The sequence below is a fragment of the Mixophyes fleayi genome, chromosome 6, assembly GCF_038048845.1.
Source record: "Mixophyes fleayi isolate aMixFle1 chromosome 6, aMixFle1.hap1, whole genome shotgun sequence".
In the NCBI taxonomy this organism is placed as follows: Eukaryota; Metazoa; Chordata; class Amphibia; order Anura; family Limnodynastidae; genus Mixophyes; species Mixophyes fleayi.
In genome coordinates this window covers 29,263,160-29,285,688 of record NC_134407.1, presented here as the reverse complement: position 1 = coordinate 29,285,688, position 22,529 = coordinate 29,263,160, and the positions used below count along the sequence as shown (strand labels likewise).

The following is a 22,529-nucleotide window of genomic DNA, read 5'->3' as shown; positions in this document are numbered from 1 at the left end:
GGACTCACCTACAGGCGATACCTTGACGCAGACAGGTGAGTTTATCCAAATATAGCTTTATTGTGCACAAAATTCTCCTTTATGTACATGCAGCCACATAGTGACTTATAGGTTTGTTGAGGTTTTTTGGCTTTTTTTTTGGCCATGTGCAAATACTTATGAAAGCAGAGAAAGGCTTATGTATAATAAAAAAAATCTATATCCTCTGAAAAGTTGATCAAGCTAATGCATTTGCATACTGGCGAGTGGCTGATCGTCGCAGCCATACCGAGTACTGGATTAAACTGTAAGGCAGACCATAGATATAATATTCTATTGCAGGGAGAATCTCAAGCAGGACACAATACAATGTACTCACATAACTCCATCTCTCTAGAGAGCACATGCACAGACACTTTGTGTCTTCTGGGAGCTTCTACGGCCAGAAGATCCTGAAACATAACAATGAGTTATTTAGTATCGTCACATCACCAATGTGTTCAACTGAATCTTTATCCAAACCTCAAACTATATATCCTAGGAGCAGTGTGGGAGGCCCCAAGTAACCTTTTTTAATGCTGTTACTTCTGTGACACTGAACTTTCTTTTTGTAAGACAAGAACACAGTTTGCTGGTAGCAATGATTAGTCACAAAATTAATTCTCTGACAGGAGTCCAATGCAAATCAGGTTGCCAGGAAACAAGTCTGGCTGCATCATCTGCACACTAACTGGGGGAAAGAATGGTGTGTAAATATACAACATCCTTTACTATATTTAATTATTTCTCACACTATAACACATCTTTACAGACATGTCTAGTAATTTATTTTCAACTGTCTAAACGTAAAAAAAACCACAGCATTAATTAGCCATCCCATTAGTCTAGCTGGCATGCATTCCGTTTGTTTGTTTTTTTGATCATAAAATAGATTTCAGGCGATTGTTTACCAAGTAGTTTGTGGAGTCAGTAAGTTTATTTTGGCCCAATATGCTAATGGCTGTTATGAGCACATAACATGAGCACATGAACAGAGTAGTTGGTGCAGTGAAAGCTAAATGTTAAATGTATTATAAAGACAATGTAATCAGATCAATGACAACTAGTGACAAAGCTGTAGCATCAGGCACGGAGCTTCGTATTCACAAAACCAAGTATCAGCCCTGCTGCACTGTGAATCGATGGGCTGGATTCTCAATTATTGGCACAGAGAAATAAACATACTATGTGTGTAGTCAGTATGCACAGGAACATATCTACACAGGACACATCAACTTAACGTTGCCTTAAAGTTTAGACTGTAATGGTAAATAGTGAGACAGGAGAGATATTTTTCTTAATATGGTGGCCGCAAGCTCAGACTACCTTGTAAAACTTCATAATATCGTCCTTGACCAGGGTTTTCAGAAATGCCACCTCAACGTTGTCTGCAAGGAAACAAACAAATTTAGAATGGTTGGGTTTCTTTTTCAAAATGAAAATAATGCTTCAAACCTATACTATGAGGATTAAAGGGACATTATAATTAAATCATTTAAAATTTGAGTTATAACACCTTTAGAAAGCAAACAATTGATAACATTTTGCACTAAAACAATTTTTACTATTTTATTGGTGGTGCAATTTTCTTTTGTATCGGTGCTGTCTTGGTCTGAAAGGCAGGTATCTTCACTATGCTGCACACAATAGACACTTGGTGCCCCCCATTAATCCAGCTCTGGTACTAAGGGCACAAACCCAGGGCTCCCTGTGTCAGGGGGCACCTGGACCAGGTACTTTAAAGGAGTGCTAGTGAGGGACAGTGTGGTAGTTTGTGGCTGGCCCCTCTCCGGAACCACTTTCCTTTATTTGGCCCAGGATCTTATGATTTATCCCTCTCTCCCTCTCTATGTGTGGACTCCGCCTATCCCCCCTTTCATGGGACACGCACCATATGACAGGTTCCATTCCATGTGTGAAGAGCTGCAAGAGGTAGTCAGAAGAGTCTGGTTAGAGTTTTCTAAATTTCATGGACCCTTTTTTTTTTTCCAAATAGGGCCCCAACATTTCAGGATCCAGACAAGCAGTAACTGATCTAAAGAAACCAGCAGCCACATCTGGTAACAGGTAGCAGAGAGCAGGCAGTCTGTCAACTGTCCTGAATCTGTTGGGGCAGTCCCAAATATGGGTGACTGTCCCGCTTAGTCAGGATTTGGTGCGACTACAAGGACAGTTGGGAGGTATGTCCTGCTTCACACTGTACTGCTCATGAAGGCAGAACTGTGTGCACCTAACAGTAGTGCACACAGTATTGCCTGTGTATTTGTCGAAAATTATAACCGTATCACTAAGTGCCCCGGGTCTCCCAGAGCTTTAACCCAGCTCTGCTCAGTACCATCAGAGATTTATTAATAATTCAGTCTATAGTCTAGGTAGTTTTGGCCTGAGCTCCATAAGTGAATGGATGGAGAGTTTATAGATATAGACCCTAACTTTTCCTTTTAGGTCTCATCCACATGAGCAGAACAGTCACCTCATGTTCCAAATGGAATGCAAGTATATCACTGGGCAAATGCTGCCAGCAAGGAAATGACTGATCCCCATGGTGTGCCATATACTGTCAACATAGACAGCCATAATATAAGTGGCACAGAAGTGACAGTGGGTAAATGGCATCTATGTAATTTTCTCACAGACACATCTGTCCCACATATGTTATCGTTGTCAGTGTGGACAGCATACAAGGCTTGGCACAGGGGTCAATAGATACCAAGCAGGCATCTTATAATGAGTATTCCATCCACGTGGATGAGCCCCAAGACACAGTGATTCTAAATCAACAATAAATGTATTTTGCACATGAGGCGTTGCATCCCTAGCACTCGTGTCCTACCTCTGTCAAAGTGATATTGCTGAGAGATAATTTCCCCCCAGTATTTAGCACACTCAGCAGACAGCTTCTTCGGCTTGTCCAAGCGCCTTAGGGCCAGCGCCTGAATGTGTTTCTGGAAGGCCTCGTCTGACATTTCTTCTAGCGACTTCTCTGTGGTCTTCAAGAAAGCCTCCACGCGGCTCTCTAAATAATGAGGAGGCTTCTCGGACTGAATGATAAATCGCAGGCCCTGGATACCGTTCGCCCGGCGGGGGCCGCTGAACACAATATAACCTGCAAAAGATACAGAGCCAAGTTCAACTTGGAAAACTTCTCAGAGCTACAGCCCGCCTCACCTTGGTTATTACACGGAGAGGACAGTAGCACAATAATCTGTCCTCTTATCACAGCACACAATGATCTACAGGGTACGAAGTATTAAGTATATACATTCATAGGATACTCGCACCATGCGATATGTGAGTTTACTGTGACTATCTCTGATGAAATACCAGACAGTAGTGAAGACAACAATCTATGTCTCACCAGCTGAGACTACAAGTTCCAAAGTCCTTCCACTTTCTAGCTGTCTCTAGTGAAGCCATAGGTTGGCAGGGCATGAAAGGACTTGTAGTTCCATAGGTTGCCTAAGCCTGATCTAGGGTTTGCTATAGATAAACAATATCTTATACAATCATGGAGTGTAACAAAAAAACACACATGAGCATATCAAGAGGTATAAAGTAAAAACGCTGTTCTACTGCTCACAAAATCCTTATAATCTATGGTAGACGCAATTTATCATGAAACATATGCGGTTACCAGTCTTCCAAATTCTAAATGCCAAGTCAGAATCTTGTACTCTGAGTTGTGCCGTTACCATGGGAATATTTACCAATTATAACAACGCAGAGCTTAAATACGGTTATATGTTGTTTTACATAATATTACAATCATATTAGCGACATCATTAGAACCCTTGCACATTTTAAAGAACAGGTCACCAATTGTAGAGATTATAAATAATTTCGGAGGTCCTTGACCTGTATAAAATGACTTGGCTGGAACATGTCACCCAAAACCTCCTGTGTAAATATCCTTATAACAAACTCAGAGTAGAGCACCCCTTATAATCTACCACCATACATGTTCTCTTACACATATTGCTCATATATTTATATAGATTATACACTATATATAGAGCGTAGTAATACAACAGTTACTTTGGACAGAATAAAGGACACGGACAATCACAATGCCATCTACAGAGAGGCAGAGCTGAGAAGGAGGAAGATGGATGTGCTCCTATTCTGGTTTATAATGAAACCAGCACTATAGTACCAATGCTGCCACAACAGTCCATGTATTACACGACTACGCTGTACTGTAAATGCGGTCTTCTGGGTATGTGGTTATGCTCACCTAGCTGTTCCTTGGTGCGCAGCGTGTTGAAGCAGGGCTCCGCGATGATCTGACAGAACAGCTCCAGAAGCATGTTCTCCGAGGTGCTCTGCATGTCTGTCTGATAATAGATCTCAATGCCACAGTTATTGTGCACTTCATTCCGTTGCTGATACACAAACCAGCCCTCTGTAAGGACAAGAGAACCAAGAGGTCACATACAGAACAAATAGCGGGCTCTAACGTGTGGTGGAGTGGCGGAGAAGCGTATCTTACTATCAGGCAGTTGGACCTCTCTGTATCGAACCAGCTGACTTGGAAGAAGAGGTTTGGTGTGAGCATGCTCAATGAGTGTATCCTCCACCATCTGCATGATGCCCAGTGCCGTCTGCAAAAACACAAAGGCGGCAATAGTTGGTTATTTAGAAGCATGTGCTATTCAGTCACCATAATATGCATCCAATGGGCTGCAAAGTGCAATTATTAGTCATGATAAAACATCAAAAGTAGTTATACTCCACTGTTGGAGACAGGTTCTACTTTAAAACCGAAAAGCTGCCATCCCTTAAAATCTAAGTGATGAAAACACAGACCAGCAATAATATGTGGTTAATAACCATAGCGTACGTATTAATGTGCTAGAAGGCAGTAACAATGATTATACCCTGGAGCACCAAGTACAGCACAGCTCATGCAGTGAAGACGTATAATAAGGATTGACCAGAAGATCTCCCTACCCACTCTGTATGTACATTGTATAAATGACATACCTGTTTTGTTATATTGCCATGGAGAAGGGCTTCTACATGTAACCGGGACAGCAGCTGAGGAATGAAGGCCTTTAGACGGGGAAGAGTAACATCTGGAAAAGACAGGATTAAGATCTTGGTAATTATACTGAATTTTTGGTATTGCTCCTCTGTTATGAAGTGAATATATGTCACATTATTTATATGCAAACAGTAATAATTCCCACTCTGAATGCAGATAGACTTTCAAATTAAAGCACGTTTTGCAAGAGACAGGTTTCTTTAATAAAATATATCAGTGATAGAACACCTGAAACACTTCAAGGGCAAACGGGCAGCCTCTGCCCTTCAAAAGGGCTGAACGTTACCCTTAATATCAGTTAAACAATACATTTAATAGAAGAAGGCTATACCTATCTGCAACAACATATCAGCAGGCATTTAAGCACATATTACAAACTAAAACATACAAATCTGACAATAAAATAGGTGAACATGTTATATAATATCTATTCTCAAGCAGAGTATATCATACAATGCAGACTTTACTTTTATTTACTCAATGCATGGACCCTCCCAATATAAAAGGGAGTCAGCGGTTCTGTAGGGACACGGATTCTATGACAAAAGTTTTCCTTAACCCGACCAGTGCTGTAAAGTATGGGAAGAGTAGACCAAGAGAAAATAGAAATGTGATGTTTCCATTGTGTATTAGATGACAGGAGCACAGTCTGCGTATAATCCACTTGCTGCCTGACCCAGTTTCTACATTTGTGCTTTGCAATCTTCCAGCCCATGTGTTCACGCTCCAGAGCGAATAGCTGTGCTTGTTCAGCTGGTATTAGGAGATAAAGCTGTGCCTGCTGCAGAGCAAAGAACATGATTTATAGGGGAGCGGGGAAGGCAAATGAAGTATTATAGGACTGGAAAACGGTCTTTTAGAGCAGGGGCAAATATCACCCCCGGCATAGATAAAGGTTTCCAAGCAGAGAAAATACAGGAAGATAGTAATGTGATGTTATGAACGTGCTGCTGTCTGCAAACAAGAGAAAATCCTATACAAATCCACAAATAGAAGCGCCAGGGTTCAGACTAACCAGCACATAACATGAATGCAGCCTTATCTGGACTCTGTACAACAATAACTGGATGTGACTTGAGCATCTCAACTGACTGTTCAGCAAAATATTCCTACTATCTAAGATACGGCACTGTTTCTAGGTTGTGGGCACGAGAGGAGCATGTATCATGCGAAGTCCAGCCTCATCTACTAATTTGTATATTACATGTATGAAGAGGTTAGAGTCAGATGACCTCTAGGTAAGGAACACTAGGTCCTCACATCTACTGAGGATGTGCCCTTCATTGGAGTATCTTAAAGCCCAAAGCAGAAGATCAAAGCTTCAGTGTTACCCAGTAGAAGCTCCTCCCCCATTTCTTCAAAGTTCTTCATTTTACACCATGGGAATGTCAGAAGCATTGTCTAGCTTGTGAAGATGGTACGGTCACCAGGAGTACAGACACTGACAGAGTGACTTATTTTAACCAGAGGAATTTTATTAAAACTTTCAGTTAGTCTGATATGCTGCCTATGGTGGTCTAGTAACTAGCCATGTTCAGAGGATCATAGAAAGGTGTACGGTAGAAGATGTCCTCTAACATACCGTCTAGAGCATCTCGGAGCTCATCCTTTGTCCAGGCCACCTCAGTCATCAGCAGTCTCAGGTAATACATTGCGTGCTTGTGAGGCTGTTCTGCGCGGAAGTTGTTTAGAGACCGCATGTACTAAAATAAAAATACAACCACATAACGACATTAACACTTTAATACACTGCATAAAACCTGAATAATCGCATAGTTCTGATGCTATTGCTACATGTACAGTAACTAGTTATACTGCTCTCTCACATCTGCTACACAATGGAGGCCGACTACCTGCTGAAACAATGTCCACAACGACGCATTCAGAATACAGCGATACCACTGAGGCACAACAAGGTCACATGGCAGCTTTACGCTTACCTGATCTTTGTGACTTCTACAAACTATAAATCTGTGATCTAGTTTTCATATCAGATCACCTGGCTTATGTGTGTAGTACAACTCAGGCCATCATTTGCATTACTAGTTTGTAGAATGATCGTGAGGGGGAAGGAATTATAACTACACTTTTTGTAGTAAATAAATATATCTATGATAACTACAAAAGAGAACCACGTGAAACAAAGAAAATGTTAATAGTTTGCAGAAAGTAGATTTTCATAATGACCTATTAAGTGATATTTATTTTGAATTTAAAGTTTTCGGACATTCCAGTGATAAAAAATTATGTCTGTGTAAAAAATTATTTACAAAAACAACAAGGGGTATATTTACTAAACTGCGGGTTTGAAACAGTGGAGATGTTGCCTATAGTAACCAGATTCCAGCTGTCATTTTGTAGAATGTACTAAATAAATGATAACTAGAATCTGGTTGGTTGCTATAGGCAACATCTCCACTTTTTCAAACTCACAGTTTAGTAAATCTAGCCTCAAATTTTCAATCCACTAGAATCCCAACCCCATAGTGTATTAGCCAGGATTGGATTGTACTGAAACAAAACAAAAATAAATAACACTTTCCGAGCCTAATGTCACAAAAGACTTCCATAATCCCTGGGAGGCTCAAGGTTGTATCTATCTCTTGGTGCCACGTCTGAACCTGTAGGTACTTTTCTACAGTCAAATTCTATGTTTCCATAGGAGACCTAGTGGGAAAAATCTTACCGCTTCCTTGTTTATCTCAAATCGCTTTTCATCTATTTCAAATGTGGCCATTTTCTCAATGATCTTCTTCAGCAGGATATGCTGCTTGTCGTTGTAGCCTTTGACGGAGAGCTGGAAAACAACCCGCTTGTGTCAGTCACCCACAGAGGACGCTGTATCACTAACAGACATGCTCTTCACCTGCCAGAGCTGCACTGAACCAAAGCCATTCTGTTAGTGTACAGGTGAGGAACTGTATAACTGTCCTCTGCACACTGGATGCGGGTGGAGTAGGTTTCTGCGGCTGTAAGAATGCCGGCAGAGCCTACAGCGATGTAAAAATAGCGATTAGTATTTCTCCTAATCTTAATTGCAGTCACGTGTGCGACAAAATGCGACTTTGAAAAATGTTTCCAGCAAGAAATGACATCAGATCCAATGACCATAGCGAGATTGCAGGTTTTAAAGTGGCAATGAACGGACATCATTTCTTGCTGAAGACTTCTCGAAGTCGCATTTTGTCGCACATGTGACAGCAATTAAGCGTAGGGGAAATATTGGATGTCGGTTATATGGCAAGTCTGTGTTTACTGCTGGTCAGCCGTATACTAATCACTATTCTTAAGTCGCTTTAAGCTTTGTTGGCATTCTTACAGCTGAATTAATGACTACCACTGTTGGAGGCAGCCACTTTGTGGACTGAACCAATATTCAGCCTACCCAACCACGGGGAACAAGTGACATCGTGGAGCCATAAGCCACGCGTGTTTATCATGTGCTCAGGGATGTTTCTTGTTCCTAGTGATGTGAAAGGCTGCAATGAAATGGTTTGTTCCATATAGGTAACTGGTACACCTCTAATAAAGCTCACACCTCGAGCATCCTCACATTGTGAAGACCACACATGCAACAGATAAACCACATTAGTCTATTAGCTAGTGTTAAGGTTACGTGCACATAATCATAATAAAAGAAGTGGATCCATGACAGGAGCGATTTAGAAGGGAATACAAACTGATGAAACAAACAGCTGTAAATAGTATAAACAATCAAATGCTGCTACAGTGAAAGCAGAAAATACAATGTAAATCTACTATAACATATTTGGGTGTTCTTTTGTGAAGTTGCAAATTCTACTTTGCATCCAAAACTTGCAACGCCCGTTATTTCTTAATGTATTACTTCAATGCACACCACTTAAATCCCTGAACAAGCGGCAAGGGACTCAATGTAAAGGTTTAAATTCCTTCTTGTTTACTACACTTGACAAAAGATACTGACATTTACTATATCCGAAATGCTGAACTATGTGGATTGCAATAAAAGGGATACAGCCGTCTCATTTTCTGTAACGCAGTGTGATAAACCATCAAATTTACAAATAAATCTATTTCAAACTATCCTTTTTACAGTGTGTTTCTATTAACGCCACTTTTTATGAGAAAGAAAAGGGGGGTATTTAAAAACCTAACAGAGGCAGAATATATTATACCTCGCCTTATCAAATGTCACATTAAACGTGCAAATAAACCCATTTTAAACGGGAAACAATTCTACATTCTGACATATGAGGGTGCAGAGAACTGCTCATAATTGAGATCCTAAATGTTCCAATCAAGCGTGGACTTGGTGGCATGGTAAGTCAGCAGCAAAGGGGCGGAATACTGCGCAACCATCAATGTGCATGTGTGATAACTAAGTGAATTAGTACACAGACAGCGCAGAATCTAGTTAGTATGGGTAGAACAGCAAAATACAGAAGGCTTTGGTTAATACACTGGTGCTATGGGCACAAATGTGCTGTATCCATAGCAACCACACAATTGCACTAGTGAAATGAACAATAGAATCTTAGTGGTTGCCTTTGGTTACAATACATTTGTTCAGATTGCGCCATAAGTCCCAGATTGTGTATAAAAAAAAACAAAAAACACACAAACAAATAAATACTTTTGCCCAGATTGGTATATATAAACATAGGAAAAAAGCCACAAAGCACCCCACTCGGTTATATATGCCCTTTCATGCCATGATGGGAAGTCATTGCTTCCTTTAAAGATTTACTTACAAGAATTGCATTCATTGCTGATGCAATGCCATAGTTGACACCTGCGAGGCGTGCTGCATATGTATACTCTTTTAAATCATCCTTCAGTAACCTTAGCAATAGGTAAGTCATGTTGCAATGGAGGGGGTCAGCGTAAAGGTAGCGACTAACGAGGACAAAAAATAAAATAAAAAGAAAGATAAAACTACACTGGAGAGCACAAGCGGTGACATGAATGTGGAGGGAGGACCTTGACAAAAAGAGTATGAATATGCAGCGTCACAATCACATTGTCTTGGGATGGGATAGCGTCTGAACTGCAGAACGAAGATTACCGGAAATTTGATTTCCCCATAGTCTAAATTTCAATGTAATCCAGATTCAACGGAGGACTGATACTAGCATGATGAACAAGTCTAGAGATGGGAGAAAATAAAAGGTTCTCCAACCCCAGAAAAAGGATCAGGGAGGAAGTATGACATTGCCTTGTATCTGCCTTGGTGTGTAGTACTTACATACATCCCATAGATGGTATTTTGGAGGTCATAGTTCAGGTCGGCTAGTTCTGCTGCATATGCATACTCGTTGAGAGAATCTTTAAGCAGTTCAAGGTACAAATAGGCCATGTTACAATGCAAAGGATCCACATAAGCAAATGGGCTGAAAGAGAATATTCAAATTAAAGTCTAGCAGAATTACTTTTTGGTTCCAATGGTTTTTCTGCATCTAAACCAGAAGGCGATGACCTCTGGCTCTTCGGATGTTATGGAACAATTATTATGGTTATCGGTTTGTGCCACATAGTGGGGAAAACAGAGCATACGTAACACATGGTAGACAAAGAAATGCAGACATGAGAACAATGTGTAGGGAGCAACATAGAGCGCAGTAATTTGCTTGGCCAAGTAAAACCTTGCCCTCAGTAGACAAATTATTGTGAAGAATACTTGACCGGCTTTACAAGCAGAATATATTGAGAAGTATTTGTATTATGCAATAAGAACATATTAGAGTAATTTTCTCTTAATACTGATATCCAGACGGTTCCACATATACACATACAACTCAATTCCACCAGGAGTCCTAGGACAAGCTGGCTGACACAGCACAAAGTTAAGCTTTCTAGGTGTTATGCAAAGCCCAGCACTCTAGCCAATCTGTAGGAGACAGTTCACAGGGCTAAATCAGCTAGTAGCCAATCGGAGTGGTCAAACATTGACGGCGCTGCACCAAACGGCATCCGGTCTGAGCATTAGAAGGTTCAGAGTTAGACGAACCAGTAGACAAATCAGAGCATTAATACACTTAGAGCATCAGAAGATTCTTCACACACACGAAAAATGGTTGACTTCACTAGAATTATTACATTTTATTATCATATGTTTATATGTTTATATATACAGATAGGGAAGTTTAACGAAACAGAATAGTATACAACTTAGTACTGAACCTGTAAAGAAAAATATAAATCTTCTCACAAACAGGAAACAGCACACTGGTTGCCTGGCTTAATGTAGAATGCATTATTCTCCTGTAATACACACAAAGCTGTGACCATCTGAAAACAGAGATTGTCCATGCAAAGCTGACAGTCGGTAGTCCTGCTCTTCTCTTACACTCTCTCTACTACACCTATCTCCACCCAGACTCAGTCCCAAGGACAAAACCTCAACGGCTGTCAACTACTTCCCGTTCCATGGAAGGAATTCAAATAGACGCACGGAAAATCTGCGAGCCACTTCAGAGGAGATTTGCCAGAAATGTCTGCTCATATTTACTCCATATAAAGGTGCGAGGGAGAAGGAGGGGAGAGACTGCTACCGTAATTGCCGGCACTGGTGCACTCCACATTGTCAGCAATTGAATCCCCCCTCCCCTACGTTTAATTTGTAGGGCTTACATGTGTCTGAAGAAAAAGGAATTGTCCTGTGAAAACAAAGCGCTATTTCACAATGCTTGTTTTCCCATAATTCAGATTCTTGATGTAACCAAATACACTGAAATGAGCTCCAATAACAATACTACTTTATTTGGTACCTGACACGATGTACGGGTTTGAAGCAGAGAAAGACAAACACATGGGGGAGAGATAAAAGGGTACTGAACGGCGTAAAGCCCGACAAGGACAAACATCTGTTTATTCCATATAGGAGGAATTCTATCCAAGGATACATTTACCAAGTGTGCAAGTGTCTGTTCCTAGGACTGATCTACTGGCTCCGGTCACTGTATACAAAGCCCAGGGTTCTATGAAGACTTCCTGTACTACTCCAACACAGGGAAACTATGATAGATCACAGTAACGTATGGTGATTAGCGGATGTGAATCATCTCAGATATACACATCAGATAAACTCCTGCTACAATGATAACGTGCAATACATTGTGTATCATACCATAGTTGCCAACAGTCCCCAATTTCCAGGGATAGTCCCAGGATTTAAACATTTGTCCCTGGGAACATCTCTATTTTCCAATGCGGACTTACTGCCATTAAACTTCTCTTATTCTGTATATTTACATCTATCTAGTTTTATGTTTGGCGTTTGTGAAGCATTTTAAATGCTTCCCTTTAATAAATAAAATGATCTATCTATTTTATAGCCACGTAATCTGGAAGAGGTTTAACTATGCACTACCTTCAAATCCTACCCATGTATAATATACAGCATCGTTTCATCATCTCCCTTGCTGAACCTCAATACGAGACAATATGCCAGTACGGACAGTTTACAGACATTCTACTGCAATAGGGGAGTGTAATTTAGAAAGATAAGTAAGAATGTTATACTTATCCCTGGATTATATACACATTGTACTTAACAATTACAAACAGCCACTGCTGCATAAGACATGAGCGTTACCACTGCCGTGGTCTCTAGGACCCCGGTCAGGACACGGATTTATTACACTGACTGCGTGCCTGAACATGCACTATACAAGGAATCCTCCAGCAGAGATGGGGGTGCTATAAACACCAAGAACAACATCATATAACATGTTTAAAAATTAATACAAAAGACTGAATTCAACATTTGTGTAAAAAAAAAAAAAAAAAGATCTGGATACAAGAAAGTGATCTATTTCTACATGTCACAGGTACTCTAACACAGACCTTGTGTTGTCTGTATTCATTGTGCAGGAGAGGTAATGTGAAAGGAGGTTCTCTTCTCATTCTAGCTTTGTCCCTTTATACACAACAGGCAATGTCCTATGACCCTTCTCCTACTATCCAGCAGTCCTGATGCAAAGTAAGTGGTCAGGAGGAAAGAGCCACACTCCCCAGCAAAGAGGTGCTGCAGCAGCTAGATACCATCCAGGCGTCAGTGTAGGAGACTGGTGGTGGCATAGACTATATTCCTACAACTGGGGGCAGTGTTTGGCTTGGCCGAGTGCCCGGTAACAGCTGGTTATTGATGGTAACCCCAAGACAAGCTGTGAAACTCCTCCCCCCGATAGGGTGGCAAAGTAACCCCATGATGTCAGCGTTGGGCAAAGCTAATCGGATTCTAAGTAGCAATTTATTTTACACTGTTTATTTTAGGATGGTAAATTTAATTTCAATTTCTTCAGATCGTTTTAAAAATAATTGACGCTGTGCGGCAAACTGTATATGCGCTATATTTAGCGTTTAAACAGCGACATTTTCACAGCTTGAATGTTGGTGATCGAACCAAATTCTGAACTGTTCCGTGGTGTCATATCCAGTGGTCCGTACTTGGAATTCTCTAACCACAGCTATCCGAAGAACTATGCAAGTAGCAGATGGTAACCAGTTAGCATGACCAAAAAGACTTTAACCCTCGAATGCCGCCATAAGCTGTGGCTTGAGCTTGGTCCTCTCACTCACGCACCCGCTCCACCATTAAAATATGATTATCCTACTTTATTTGCCGATTCTGCGTTGCAGAACAGGAAGAGCCGCTGGAAACATGGCTGCAAGTACCAATGTGCCAGAGTTCCAAATGATGAATACTCTACACCACGCTGCCCAAAAACATATGTGTGGCTGAATGTGGTCTACGCAAGACCACTTCACCCAACGTCCTCTGTCCTGATAGCTGCAGCCATCTAACAAGCTGAACTCCAATCCACTGACCCCACCCACTTCTCCAGGCAGCAATGCCTGGAGTATATAAAGACTTGGGCTGCTGATCACCACCGCCAATTCAAGAAGTGGGAGGTAAAAACCAAACCATAAAAATGATCAACACACAATGTCCCCCAATGGTTGGAAAGAGAAATAATGATAATGCCTTGCTAAATATATAAAAGAATTATGTCTGACATTCCGAGTTACTCTTTTCCCTCACTACCAGTTCACACCACATTCTATCATGCAAGAAAACACAAACTGAGCAATTACAACAATAACTGCCCAACGACAAGCACTGGAGAATTTTTACCATTTAGCCATAAATAAAAGACAAAATGATTTACAGTTATAGTCAAACAATTATGACAGCATTCTTGCAGTACAAGCAATAAAATAGAAGCAACAAAAAATAATGAGGATAAAGTGTTCAGTCTCAGCACACTGGACAAGTTTATGGTTTAAAGCTTGCCACATAAATATTAGGGAGAGATTATAATGCGAGCTTGGAAAATAGCTCAAAATAATGTCTGCATATAAAGTAAAAGCTCACAATGGCTGTGTACTTACCTGAAAAACTCAAAGTTAAGGCAAGCTTTGGGAAGGAAGAATTTATCATCTTGTTTGAACCATAATTTGCTCATTGCAGTGTCCTATGAAACAATAAAAGAAACACTGAGTTTAGAAAAGTCAGTAACAAAATTGATTACATTAATGCTCATCCAAAATACAGAAATATCTTCAGAGTACACCCCCCTCAGCACATTTAATCAGCAATTGTGATACTCATACCAATAGACTGTAGTCTATTCAATTAGCCACAAGGTGCCACCGGACACCACCTCGATGTCTGGCTTCGTACCTTACCGGCTAAAATGGTACAGAAATCTCCGCTCATTTTTCCTTGCATCTCTATGGGAGTTCATTATAAAAATATTTCTGTCAGCTCAGCTCCTCATTAAAAATATAGAGCTCCATTTAAAACACATAATTACAAAATTTAAATACAGTACTCTAGAAATATATAGCTTACAAATTCTTTGAGCAATAAGTGTCTATTTTAAGCCTCTAGAGGTCACTTGTTAGACTGTAAAATTGTAGGTGACAAAGCTTCACAAACCATAAAACAGTGATACCTGCTGGTTGTACAAATATTGTACACCTCAAAAAAGGTATCTGTTGGCAGAAAAATGTAAAATATATTTTCCATTGAGTGCAAGTCAGTCACTCTAGAATATATATATTATGCACTCTACAGTACATTGTGATTATGGTCAGAAATACAACTAGTGTTGATATTGGCTGGAAGATCTGCATTAAGGCTGAGAAGGAACGATTGAATGATAATCTTGACTTTCAAGAAAGGAAGGCATTGAAAAAGTTGATGAAAGATTCAACAATTATAATTAGCCAACCGATAAGGGGGGAGGGGTTGTAGTTTTGCATAGTGAAGATCATCTTAATGAGACAATGAGATAGTTGAATAATCAATAATTTTATTCAAGGTTGAGTTCTGGTCCAACTAATCAAGTTCTGGTAAAAAATAAATCCTTTTGCAAAAAAGGTGTAAGAAATGGAGCAAAATCCAGAGAAGAGAAGAATTTTTTTTTTATTACTCGCTCGAATATACCCACGTTTTATTATGTACCAGAGATTCCCAAGTTACTAGAATCACCCAGTGTAGGCCTTATTTCTGGTGTAGGGTCCCTCACTTAAAATCTTTCACTTTTTGTAGATTCTTTGTTGCAGGCCCACGCCGTGTTCTTATGGTCACACAAACGATACCGCAGAATTTTTAAATTTAATATCCCCGATTCAATGGGAAGAGAATGATAATTTTTGACATGTGATGCTGAGTCATTGTACACGAACATACCGTATGAGGGTGATGTATGAGCAGTTGAGCAATTTCTGAAAAATGATGACCTAGGTGGGACGCGTCATGGGTTTATCTTGGAATCTATATTATTTATTTTGGCACACAATTATTTTATATTTGACACTCAATTTTTTTTCAAGTGCAAGGGACAGCCATGGGCACTTGGTGCGCCCTAAGTTTTGCCACTCTGTATATGGGCCTGTTCGATATATATCTGGAACGGCCTTTTTGGATGAATCTAGTGCTCTATGGCAGATATATTGATCATTTGTTTTTGTTTGTAAAGGGAACTTTCTTAAACATCTAATCATTTTTTAGAACACCTTAATAATAATGTATTTGGTTTGAAATTCACAAGTCTATCGCGTTATAGTCACATCAACTTTCTGGATATTGCCCTGTCTATTGAAGAGAGCCGAATTGTTACAGAAACATACCATATAGAGAGATAGTAATAAGCTTTTGAATTCTAAAAAAGTAGTCACCTAAAAACTTGGTAAAACAACAATCCAAAAGGAACAGCTTTTAAGGTTACAGAGAAATTGTACATCGGATGAAACCTTTCAAAAGCAGGCAGAATGCTTACTGTACTGTTGGCTAACCTGTAATACTCCAGGTGTTGTGAAACTACAAGTCCCAGCATACGCTTCCAGCAATAACCTGATATATATATTGGCAAAGCATGCTGGGACTTATAGTTTCACAACACCTGGAGTGTCACACGTTAGCCAACACTGACCTACTGGGATCATTTAAGGATCAATCAAGACTACCCCCAAATATCTGTTAAGAGAAGTATTGGCAGAAGTTGAGGTGGATGGGAATTTACTTCTAGATAAGAGACTGAGGATGAAGGTGTTTGGCAGAAAAAGAGGATGATGTAGCTAAAAAAAGAGAATCTTGTTTTTGCAAGTCAATATAATTCCTAGTCGGGAAAGATTAAGAAGACACTTATAAAAAAATAAAAACTTTGCTCTCTTGGCACACCTTGAAGGCCTCTATCCATAAAAGTTTGAAGGTGGTGTTTAGAAGAGGTGCAACTTTGAAAAATAAGCTGGTGCCTTGTTTATTTAGAAGAGAACCAATTAGCTATGAATACCCAGTTAAATGGAGAACAATTAAATTGGCTTCCAGAGAAACCAAAAGGTTTTTTTTTTCAATGTAATAAAAGCTGTTGTATCACTTGCCCATTTGCACAACATAAAATAATAAATTTTTGTTCTTTTATCTCAAAGAAGAAATACGAGATAAAAGATTTTTAATATCGTCAATCCACATTTATCTCCCTTTCCTACCATTGGAGAACACTGCAAGACTTTGGGGTATATTAGGTGGGACTAGGAGTATAGGCACTTAGATTTGTTTGACCCACACTCCTCCCCTACTATGCACTTCCTCTCCTGAGGATACCTCAGTTTCTTTTAAGTGCCTAGGAGATAGGTGACCTAGGTATAGGCTCCTGCCTATACTTGTCAGTTTTAGGTTTACACGTTTTTCATTTTTATTTTCTCCTTTAGGTGCAGTGTGAGGATCGATCCTAAGACCCAGAGGGGTGAACAGCCTGTTGGCTCTATTCACTCTGGGTTCCTGCGAAGGTAAGCAGCAGCCTGGCTCACTTACCTTGCACCTCTTTGCCGGCAGTCCTCCCATAGAAACAAGCAGATTGGATCATATTTTGTTGGTGTGCCATTAGGGCTTTAGGTGCCCCATATAGGAAAATGGCCAGCTTATTCGGCCACAGCTACACAGCCGCGCGGGAGGAACCGCACTACCGACCAGCCAGCAAGTCACCCCTCCCGTAGACTACAAGCAACGGGTGGACAGAGTAACGGTCACACTCCTCTGGAGGCAATTTGTTTACTTCACTACTGCACACTACATGGGCAGTCATTCAGAGCGTGCTTGCAATACACGCCGACTGCCATACTAAGGCATCGGCGGTTTACGGAGGTAGCCATCTTTAGGGAGGTTCTGTAGTAAAGATCGCCCTCTACTTCCTATCGACTTCCTAGAGCGGAAGCGGTCATCTTTTGACTCTGGGACACGGAGATCTTGCTGCACGCTGGTCGTCTGCTCTGCCTCTCCTCAACTGGTATTGTTGTACCTTTTTGTTCCATAATTGTAATCTATAGAAATGAATGTCATACGTTTAAGGCTGTTTACACAATCAGGACTATTGTTTCAGTGTCTTGGGATTGGTGTATATTCAAAGATTTACCTAGTATAGAGACTTGGTAAGATCCTTTTGTACTATAGACAGACTAGTTCTCAGAGATACATAACACACACACACAGCCAAATGATCTCTTGGACAGCCTAACGAGGAAGCTCTCTGCACGACTTGCAAAGCCGAAATCCGAGAGCAACGCGGTCTAGCAGCTATGGAAGAATCGGAATTGCTCTGGGCCAAGTCACTAACGAGAGTCATGGCGGAACTCACCAGGGTAATGTTACGGCCCACAGAGGAACGCGAGGTTCCAATTTATCACACTTCTACACACTCTTTAGCTGTCGCAGGCACATCCTCGCAGTCCGACTCAGTTCAGGGAGAGGAACGCCTGCTTACAGTATTACACAGGGCCAAAAGGATTATTTCTGTAGAGGCGGACTCAGAGCATTCCAAAGAAGAGGAAGGCGAATTAGACATTGATCTGCAGGAGGATGACACACTTCGTTCTGTAGATTCTGCCCCTGCCCATAATGTTGATAACCTCATTTTGGGTATCTGACATACTTTAGGCTTTGCAGAACCGGAACCCACTGCCCGATCGGGGTTATCCTTGTTTAAAAAGACCAAGGCGCAGGTGGCTGCTTTTCCACCATCCCCTCAGATGATGGAGATGATATCCGATGCCTGGCAGAGGCCAAATAAGCAGTTTATGATGTTTGGTAAATTTAAGTAGCTTTACCCTCTCCCGGCAGAGGACTCTGTTAAATGGGAGGCCTCCCCTAGAGTGGACCATCCCTGTAGTGCGTTTGTCCTCTTCAGCGATTCCCACTCAGAAGCAGGTTTCACTAAGGGACCCCACTGATAAGAAGTGCGATCAGGCCCTCCGCTCAGCTTATATTGTGGCAGGCAGTATGTTTAGACCCACTATGGCGGTTGCCTGGGCTAACAAGGCTATACAGCAATGGGCTGAACAGTTAGTTAAAAGGTATTCAGGTTAACGTCCAACATGCGGAACTTCTCTTCTTGGCCGAGTATATCCAGGAGACTTCTGAGTATGTGGACCAGGCAGCCATGGATGCGGTGTCCGTAAATTTCAGATTCTAGACCCTCAGTATAGCAGCTCGTCGTACCTTATTGTTACGCTCTTGGATAGCGGATGCAGACTCAAAGAGAGCTTTAGAGGGCTTGCCTTTTGATGGGGTTACTCTGTTTTGGTCAGAGTTAAAAAAGGTCATTCAGATGGCCACAGAATGAATGAGCAACGCTCGTTCCCATGGGCTCCGATAGACGACAAGGACGCTTTTGGTCCTTTTGCTCCTTTGCCTGAGGCACCCCGTCTAGAGGCCAATCCTCTGCCCCCAGGGGAGCATGTAGCAGAGGTAGGGGCGCTGCTAGGCGAGAAAGACCGGGTGAAAAGCTTGCAGCACGACAGTCTTTCCCCAGGGGAATCTGTGGTAGGAGCATCTCTTCTTCGCTTATAAGGCCAGTTGTGGGCATCCACCACGGACGTTTGGACACAAGGAATTGTGTCCCAGGGCTATGTCATAGACCTAGGCCAGTTTCCACTACGGAGGTTCTTCACCACAGCAATCCCCCCTTTGTCTCCTCAGGCGCAGGGCACTTCAGGAGGCAATCCAGAATTTGCTGGCAGCTGAGGTTATTGTTCCTGTTACAATGCAGGAAAGAGGCCAGGGGTTTTACTCCAGCCTCTTCCTGGTGCCAAAACCAGATGGATTATTACGTCCAATTTTAAATCTGCAGTCTCTGAACAAGCAGGTAAAACCTCAAAAGTTCTGAAAGGAGTCCCTTCGAACCGTCATCGCCGAGATGGAGCAGGGAAAGTTCCTGGGCTCCATAGAAATCAAAGATACCTACCTGCATGTTCCTATATGGAGGGGACACCATTGTCTTCTCCGCTTTGCGGTAGGAAACTCCCACTTTCAGTTCAAGGCCCTACCTTTCGGGCTAGTGACAGTTCCCTGAGAGTTCACAAAGATCATGGCAATCATGGTGGGGCTCCTGCGCCAGAAGGGAGTTCAGATAGTCCCCTATCTGGACGATCTCCTTCTGAAGGCGGCATCGGCATCATTCTTAACACATCACATCCAGATCACAATGCAGTTTCTGGAAGCACACAGGCGAGTTCTGAATTTACCCAAGTCATCACTCATTCCAGCACAGCGAATGCGCTTCCTGGGACTCGTGTTTGATACAGTGACCCAGAGGGCATGTTTACCGGAAAACAAGGTCCTCACACTCTTGCGCAAAATCAGGGCCCTCCTAGTGCGGACAGAGGTTTCTCTTCTCAGTCGCATGAAACTCCTGGGAACGATCAGTGTTCGAGGCAGTGCCTTTTGCACAATTCCACTCCCGCCCTCTTCAACAGGAGATTCTTCAGAAATGGTAAGGTTCCCAGATGCATTTGGACAGGCAGATCATCGAAACCCACTTGCCTTTCCCTGACGTGGTGGTTAAACAAACAAAATCTGGACAAGGGTCAGTCTCTAGGGGCCTGGCCGTGGACCTTCGTTACGACAGACAGAAGTCTGTTAGGTTGGGGAGGGGTAACAGGTTCCCCGATAGTCCAGGGTCTCTGGTCCCCCCCCAGGAGGCCACACTCCCAATAAACGCCCTGGTACTCAGAGCGGTGTACAGGACGTTGACGCAAGCACAGATTTTTATTTCTCTGGAAAGCCTCTTCAGATGCAGTCAGACAATGCCACGGCCGTGGCGTATCTAAATCACCAAGGGGGAACTCGCAGTGTAGGGGCCATGCAGGAGATGGTCAGGATCATGGTATGGGCGGAACGTCACGTTCCCAAAATATCAAAACCATTTACATTCCTGGCATGGAAAATTGGGAGGCTGACTTCCTCAGCAGGCAGAGGGTTCACCCAGGCGAATGGTCCCTCAACAGGCAAGTCTTTGCTCTACTAGTGGTACGCTGAGGCATGCCGGAAATCGATCTCATGGCATCAAGACCCTCAAGCACAATTCACAGATGCCATGACAGTTCCATGGCACTTCCGCCTAGTGTACCTGTTCCCGCCAATACCCATGCTCTCGCGGGTGCTAAAAAAGTTAAAAAGATAGAGTGTTCCCGTAATCTTGGTAACCCCTCATTGGCCACGCAGGGCATAGTTTTCAGACATTCTGGAACTAGCAGCAGCACCTCCCTTCCATCTGCCACCAGATCTTCTTGTTCAAGGTCCTATTCTCTGCCACTCTTTAGATCATCTAGCTTTGATGGGGTGACTGTTGAAACCCTAATTCTCAGGGCCAGGGGTTTTTCATGGGGAGGTTATTGGTACCCTGATCAAGGAAAGGAAGATGTCCTCTCAGCCATATATCATTGGGTCTGGAAGGCATACATTCTTTGGAGTGAGTCCCAGGTTCTCCAAACATCCAAGTTTAGCCTTCCTCGACTGCTGGCCTTCCTGCAAGACGGCCTCGATAATGGGATCTGCCTGGTGTCCCTTAAGGTTCAGGTCTCGGCGCTCTCCATTAATTTTCAGCGCAAGCTAGCGACCTTCAGGGTTGTTCAGACCTTCTTACAGGGGGTTTCTTCATGTGCAGCCCCCCTCTGAGGTCCCAATGCTCTACTGGATGATCAATTTGGTGCTCAATGCACTTACCCAGACTCAATTTATACCTCTTGATTCGGTTGATTTACACCATCTTACTTGGAAGACGGTGTTCTATTTGGCCATCTTGTCAGCTCGCAGAGTTTCAGAATTGGCAGCGCTCTACTGCGCCTCTCCTTTCTTGATTTCTTGTACTTTGCACCAAACCCTCCTTTGTTCCAAAGGTAGTGTCTAGGTTCCACTTAAATCAAGAGATTGTGGTCCCGGCTTTCCGTCCTTCTTCAAGTGACAAGTTACTGTTGCTGGATGTGGTTCGTGCTCTTCGATGTTATGTTGACCGCACGGCCTCTGTCTGTACGACTAAGGACCTTTTTGATCTTTATGATGCTCAAAAGCAAGGTTGTCCAGCTTCCAAGCAGGCTCTTGACCGCTGGATCACTTCCACTATTAGACTGGCTTATGTTCCGGCGTCACCACATGTCCTGGTATCGATAAAAGCTCACTCTACCAGAGCTTTTGGCGCTTCTTGGGTAGCACGTCATGGGGATTCAGCGGAGCAGCTATGCAGAGCAGAACATGGTCATCTGTCCACACATTTACAGCATTCTACAGGTTGCAGGGCTTTGCATCCTCTGATGCGAGCTCTGGGTGCAGAGCGTTGCGTGCAGCCGTTCCAGAGTATTCCCTCCCTTAGAGGCAGCTTTGGTATGTCCCCAATGTCTCGCAGTGTCCCCCAATGGTAGAAAAGAGAAAAGATGATTTTTACGCACCGTAAAATAGATTTCTCTTACTCCATTGGGGGACACTGTGCACCCTCCCTTGCTCTGTAAATAGTTCTGTGGTGTGAATTTTATAGTTATATTGTTTTTGCCCTGTAGGGCTCCCCTTCCCCATACGCTTGGTTAGACAAAACTGAGGTATCCACAGGAGAGGAGGGGCATAGTAGGGGAGTAGTGTGTGGATCAAACAAGTCTAAGTGCTTAAACTCCCTAGTCCCACCTACTATACCCCAATGTCTCAGAGTGTCAG

At 42.3% G+C, this 22,529-nt stretch overlaps 1 protein-coding gene across 5 annotated transcripts in view; it reads right to left on the bottom strand.

The window, feature by feature from the left end:
- IDE (insulin degrading enzyme) overlaps positions 1-22,529 on the bottom strand; it is a 53,461-nt gene that overhangs the window by 6,000 nt on the left and 24,932 nt on the right. For 4 of the 5 annotated variants that reach the window (XM_075216156.1, XM_075216152.1, XM_075216155.1 and 1 more), the window contains exons 14-23: positions 14,438-14,520; positions 10,290-10,434; positions 7,749-7,859; positions 6,645-6,765; positions 5,002-5,093; positions 4,508-4,619; positions 4,253-4,420; positions 2,852-3,124; positions 1,345-1,406; positions 359-431 (exon numbers count right to left, since the gene is read on the bottom strand). In XM_075216156.1, the coding sequence (XP_075072257.1) occupies positions 359-431; positions 1,345-1,406; positions 2,852-3,124; positions 4,253-4,420; positions 4,508-4,619; positions 5,002-5,093; positions 6,645-6,765; positions 7,749-7,859; positions 10,290-10,434; positions 14,438-14,520 (1,240 nt within the window). Of the gene's footprint in view, positions 1-358; positions 432-1,344; positions 1,407-2,851; positions 3,125-4,252; positions 4,421-4,507; positions 4,620-5,001; positions 5,094-6,644; positions 6,766-7,748; positions 7,860-9,795; positions 9,941-10,289; positions 10,435-14,437; positions 14,521-22,529 lie in introns of all 5 variants that reach the window. The other variant, XM_075216153.1, reaches the window with a different exon arrangement.